At 42.8% G+C, this 6,708-nt stretch overlaps 1 protein-coding gene across 1 annotated transcript; it reads right to left on the bottom strand.

Moving 5' to 3' along the window:
• Positions 1-3,537: 3,537 nt before the first annotated feature.
• Positions 3,538-4,478, bottom strand: LOC102983571 (olfactory receptor 56-like). Its single transcript, XM_024134008.1, is given in 3 exon segments — positions 3,538-3,900; positions 3,902-4,217; positions 4,219-4,478. Coding segments are annotated over 3 exon segments (939 nt in total).
• Between the last annotated feature and the right edge of the window lie 2,230 nt (positions 4,479-6,708).

The raw sequence follows: 6,708 nt of genomic DNA, 5'->3' as shown, positions 1-6,708 counted from the left end.
TATTGATGTAAGGGCTTTCATTTTGAATCTTTTTTTTTTTTTTTTTTTTTTTTTTTTGCGGTACGCGGGCCTCTCACTGCTGTGGCCTCTCCCGTTGGGGAGCACAGGCTCCGGACGCACAGGCCCAGCGGCCATGGCTCACGGGCCCAGCCGCTCTGCGGCACGTGGGATCCTCCCGGACCGGGGCACGAACCCGCACCCCACGCATCGGCAGGCGGACCCCCAACCACTGCGCCACCACGGAGGCCCCATTTTGAATCTTGATAATTAAGTCATGTGAATGCAGATGGTCTTAGTTTGCTCTAGATAGTGGCTCTAAATTGATACTAATTTCTTGTGACCCCAAACGCCACTGCAGTCTACCAAAGTGGGGGTTTATAATGATGAGGTGATAAGTGGTGTTTTGGCCCAAGTTCAAATCACAGTGGTCCAAGTAGGTCTGTAAACCTATCGCTTAGCTATTTCCCAGATCCTTAATGTATATTTGGAAGAGTCATACCCCAAAACTAGTAGGAAACCCATACTGGCTCTCTGAACTGTAGTGGGAGTTTTATTATGGTAGAAAGAACAAGTGGAAGCTCAGGAACTTCTAATTCCTACCAGACAGTAAACAAAAATTAATACTGCATCTCTAGGAGACCTGCATGTATTAATGCCACCATAAACTTGAAATGTGCACATCTTTTTTTGGCCTTTGCAGAAGGTGAATGGACCTTAGAAAATTACTATAGATTGTTGTAAAGTTAATCAGATGGTAACTTTAACTGCAGCGGCTGTTACCGCCTATGTACTTACAGAATGCCTCAGATATAATCAAAGTACCTTGCTCAACCTTGCTTCTGATCAGGAAATTATTTCACAGCAAAAGAATGGCAGCAATGGACTTGTGTCCATAGAACTGACTGGTCTTGTATATGTGTCATCACTCAGAAGCAGTTTGCCTCAGTTATGGTACCAACTCATTTACAGTGTCATTTCAGAAATAAGACCCTGAAAATATGGAGTTCTATCTCATATAATGCAATATGTGCTTTGATTCAGTAATCAATATATGGGGCTGTTTCTCCCATAACTGAAAAACAATGGTCCCATCCAATCAGAAATTGAAATTTTATCTGGTTATTTTAGACTTCTCATGCCAGTGAACTAATAGGTAAATAAGACAGCAGCTCCACTAGAGTGGGGTGGGTTGATTGATATCAGTTACAAGGTTTATAGAGGACAATCCTGAGACAGGGGATTCTCTGGGGCATCTTTCAGTACTTCCATGTCCAATAGTAAAAGATAATGGAAAAGTACAGCCACCAAAAATACAGGTAGTACCACTGAGGATTCAGACCTTTTTGGAATGAAGACATAGAGTACACCACGAGATAAATTATCCAAAGACATGAGGTTCTAGCTGAGAGCAAAGGAAATAAGGAATGGAAAATGAAGAAGAAAGTTATAAATATCAATTATGGCTTCATGATTAATTAGCCTGTTGGGGTGTGTGTGTATGTGTGCGTACATGTATGTGAGCTAGTTTGTTCTTATCTCTCTCTCTGCTCCTTCCTCTTACTATTTATATACTGATTGCTGTTGATAGCTAATATGCAGAGATTATGACTGAATATGAGCTATAACTGACATTGCCCATAGATGGATACTATAACTAATGAAGGATAACATGTATGTGAAGAATAGTTACACATTGTTATGCTGTTGTTGCTATTTAACAGCAGTTCAAACATGGGTAAAATTATCTGGATGTTGAGTAGCCAAAGGGGTGGACTGTGCCAGTTCTTAAACTATTGCCTCAGCTCAAAATTCACATTTCTACACTCCAATTTTTTATTCTAGGGCTGCTTTGTCTTCAAGGTTCACATTAGGATCTGCCCATAGGGCCACTAGAAGGAGACGGTAAGCCAGGGGAGGAGATAGAAAACTCTTTCATGATTTCCTGTTTTCTTCTGTCCAACCAACCCAGCAATGTCTCTTCATCCTGGCAGTTGGTTTGACTTTGCAGTTTACTTTCACACTCACAGAACCAGTCTCATCCTGTCCTTCAGAGGCACAAGCACTAGCTGACCAACCCCTATTCCTTGGCAGTCTGGGGCTAGAGACTCTCCTGTGAACTTCTGGGGTGTCAGAACCAACTGCATAGCCCCCACTTGTCAGAAGGCTAGGACCGAGCTCTGCAATGCCCTCTTTTTCCTCTAGGCTCTGGAGGAACCATCATAAGTCAGGGCAGAGCAGGCTTCTCTATGTCTCCTATGGGAGACATCTCCATGGGTACCTTCTGAGATAGGAATACCAGCTGGTCAGTGCTCGCTCCTCAGACATCTGGACTCTAAGACTTCGGGTTTTAATGACTCTAACCTCTCCCTTTACATCCCCAGGCCTAGGAATAGTAGCTTCTTTCTGCAGGTTGTTTTTTCCTCTTCAATCCTTCGTGTTCTTGTTTTGTCATTTCAGATCTCAAATATTTGGTTAACAACTCTTTACACTACATTTTTTTCTGCTAAAATAATGGATATGGTTTTATTCCTGGCTGGACCCTGTCTGATATGTAAAATATAAAATAATGGCTCAATTTCTGTCTATATTTCTGTTCTAATATTCAACTTCCAAAACGTATAGTTTTACTTTTGCAGAACTTGAAGTACAGAAATAATCACAGTTGCCACAGCAAATTTGGTATGTGAATAGTGCTTTTAAAAATGTTTTCATATATATTATCCCATTAGATGCCTCTTCCTGCATTCATTCAATAAAGTTTTATTAAGCAACTGCTGTCTATAAGGCACAGAGCCAGGTACTGGAAATACACAAATAATTTCTAAGCAGTTAAGGGTATATTTATATCTCTTAAAGGAAGTTTTATAAAGCCTCTAATGGGAGAAGACTAGGGACCACCCAAGAAAGAATTATAGAGACTCAATTTCTGCCATCTAGAAAGTTTTTATTTAAAAAATCCATAGGGTTTCCCTGGTGGCGCAGTGGTTGGGAGTCCGCCTGCCAGTGCAGGGGACGCGGGTTCGTGCCCCGGTCCGGGAGGATCCCGCATGCCGCGGAGCGGCTGGGCCCGTGGGCCTGCGCGTCCGGAGCCTGTGCTCCGCAGCGGGAGAGGCCACAGCAGTGAGAGGCCCGCGTACCGGGAAAATAAATAAATAAATAAATAAAAATAAAATATCCATATTTATTAGGTAAAATCATCAATTTAATAGTATAGATGACACATAAAGGAAAACGGACAGTGCCCAGCACATAGTAAGCATTCAACAAAACACAGTTATAACCAAGAAGAATTAAGAAATGGAGTGAATTTACTTCAAGGACTTCATAAATGATCAATAATGACAATAATGACAATGCATTGCTTCTTCATGGGGCTGTAGATTTACATGTAGTGATCCCTACAGAATCCCTGTGAGGTAAGGCAGGTGTCATGATTCTCATTTATTGATGAGGAAACAGACACTCCCAAAGGGTGAATGACTTTGCAACATTATGCAACCAGGAGGTGGCAGCACCAGGTACCAGATGCCCTGGCCGTCAGTGCCGACTGCCAATCCTGCAACGATCCAGCCCCTTCTTTAGGGCCCCCATCACCCCCCTGTTCCTCAAGCTATAAATGAGAGGGTTGAGCATAGGAGTAAGGACTGTGTAGAAGATAGAGACCACATTGTCATGGCTTGGGGCCTGGTAGCGCCTGGGTCTCAGATAGGTAAACATGGCTGCCCCATAGAAGAGGGCCACAGCAGTCAGGTGGGAAGAACAGGCGGCCAGAGCCTTTTTATGGGCCTGAGCAGAGTGCATGGGGAGCACAGATCCCCAGAGGCGAGCATAAGAGGCCACAATGATGGAGAACGGCAGGAGCAGCATGAATACATAGCAGGCAACAACCAGGGTATCAAAAAATGGATGTGTCTGCACAGGCCAGTTTCAATAAAGCTGGCACCTTGCAGAAGAAGTGGTCCACATTCCTTGAGCCACAGTAGGGTAAGCTCATGGCTCCTGCCATCTGCATCATTCCATCTATTATCCCCAAAGTCCATGAACTCCCAGCAATCTGGAGACAGACCCTCTGACTCATGAGGATGAGATAGTGAAGTGGGTGGCTAATGGCCACATAGCAGTCATAAGCCATGAGTCCCAGCAAGAGCCCTTCAGCTCCCACAAGAGAGATGAAAAAAACAATTTGTATACCACAACACACAAAGGAGTGGATTTTCAGCCAGACAGAAGTTGACTGCCATCTTGGGCACAATGGCACAGACCAACATGAGGTCCATGAGGGAGAGGTGACTGAGGAAGAAGTACATGGGTGTACGAGGATCAATGTAGATGAGGAAGATGAGGAGGACATTCCCACAGAGGGCAACTGTGGAGACCACCATAACCACAGAGAACAGGGCAAGATCAGTCTGGCTATGAGAAAAGATTCCCAAGAGGATGAAGCCATCTATAGATGATTGGTTCAACCATATCCCCATGGTTCAGTTGTTCACAGTCACCTGAGAACATGGACAGAGAAATTCTAAGATTGAGTGACATGTCTTTATTTATCTCTGGATTATTATTCTTCAGTCTTCTGTATCTTTTGTAATTTATTAGAGCACAACAATATATGCCTAGGGACATACAAGAGGATATTCTTTCATTTTTCAGATGACACAGATAATAGGATCTTTGCTAGCTCATAGAATTGAACCATTTATCTACATTTCTACATATTCATACCAAGAAGAATAGAAATTGAATTATGTGTCACAGGACTGTTGAACAATCCTCCTTCAATAGGCAAAATATCGGCTTTCCCATATGGCACTGGCTCTTTCTAGCTGGGATTAAATGGACTCAGTAAACTATCTCTAGCAGGACTTGGACCATTTCATCCCCAAGAGATAATTCATATATGTTACAATAAAGGAAGGTAATGGAGACTTGAGATGTTCTTTATTTCGCTTAGGCCAAATATCTTGAAATCATTTTTTAATTCCTCTATGTTTTTTATTCCCTAGGTCCAAACCATCAGTAAAGCCTCTTGGCTATAAATTCAGAATACCTCAGAATCCAATGAATGCTTATCCCCACTGCAACTGCCCTGGTCCAAGCCACCATCTTCTCTCAGATGGACTATTATAGGCTTCTATCCAGTCTCTTGACATCTATCCTTGAATCCCTTGAGTCTGTTCTCATAAGTATTCAAATGAGTCTGCTTAAAATGTAAGTCATATGATGTAATTCTCTTGCTGAAAGTAACTCAGTGACTCCTCAAATTACTCCAAATAAAGCCCAAATCCTTGCAGTGGCACACAAGACCCTACATGATACACCCACACAGACACACACACACACAAAGACACACACACACACTCATATACACTGAAACCTCTGACCTCATCTCCTACTGTGTCCCCTTCACTCACTGTGCTTCCTTGAATTTCCTTGGACAAACTGGAAAAACACCCACCTTTGGATCTTTGCATTTTCTTCTCTTTGGAATGCTCTTTCCTCAGATTTCTGTCTCTCATCTGCTTCAGATTTTTTTTCAAATGCCAACCTCTTTAGAAATGGTTTCTGTGAAAGTCACTGAAGTTATAAACGTCTTGCATTTTCAAGCCCTCCCCTGCTCTTGGTTTCTCCACAGCACTTATACCATTTAACACACACATGCTTACATTTTAAAATTTTTATGGTCTGTCTCATCCCACTGGAATAAGAGCACCATTTATTACTCACCATGACATTGGCAGCCCCTAGAAAGGTTGCCTAGTTCATAGTATAACCTTCAGTACATAAGTGTTGATTGGATAAAATAATCATGATGAAGTAATACATGGCTGCCGCTTCCATTTTCTGAAAGTAGAGAGACTCCCCCTTTAATTGATGGAGCCCTTGTTCTTGACCTCAATATACTAGTTCACTGCTATATTTCTTCCTCTGAGGGACAGTGAGTGATATAGTAAGAATAATATTGAGGTATTTAAAAGAGAACAGGACTTCTCTGCAAATGGATGATAGTGGCATCCAGGAGACATTTGTTTGGGGTGTATTCATGTCTACCTTACCTCCTTGCAAAGAGGAAACAAGTCAACCCCACAGAACACACTCTGTGTGTGAAGAAACAGAGTAATTTCAGAAACTAGGATAGGCCTGCCCAGATCCACCACCAGGGAGGCAGCCTCTGTGAGCTGAGATCTTACAGAATGGAGCACATCCTGACTCATGCCCAAAAAAGACATGCCCAGGTATCTTTGCCAACAACAACACAAAGGTGTGATGTTGAAGCTAGGGGGGAGGTCCTACAGGAGCAAATCACTGTTCCTACAGCCTTCAAACACCATCTTGGCCATATCAGCCCCAGACTAAACCAATCAACTGAACCAACCAGGTCCCATAGACCTCACACCAGAAATTCCTCCTCTTGTGCTAAGGACGTACTGTGTGCAGAATCATTGAGCTGCATGCACCTTCAAAGACATGCACTCTACACGTCCTCTTCTCCCCCCACCAACCCCCCACCACCTTATACTACAATACCATAGAGTTGATTAATGACATTTAAACTCCTTTGAATTCTAATTCTTATACCACTGTGTACTCATCACCTCCACTTGGATGTGCAATGGGCTTATGCTACCTAAAGTGACCAAATAGAGTCCTTGGTCTCCTCTGGAGAAACACCTGGTCTAACCTTCTTCCCAGGTAAATTAAGGGCAG

Source organism: Physeter macrocephalus, chromosome 2, assembly GCF_002837175.3.
Source record: "Physeter macrocephalus isolate SW-GA chromosome 2, ASM283717v5, whole genome shotgun sequence".
Classification (NCBI taxonomy): domain Eukaryota; kingdom Metazoa; phylum Chordata; class Mammalia; order Artiodactyla; family Physeteridae; genus Physeter; species Physeter macrocephalus.
The sequence above is the reverse complement of the archived record's forward strand: the minus strand, read 5'-3'. Positions and strand labels throughout refer to the sequence as shown.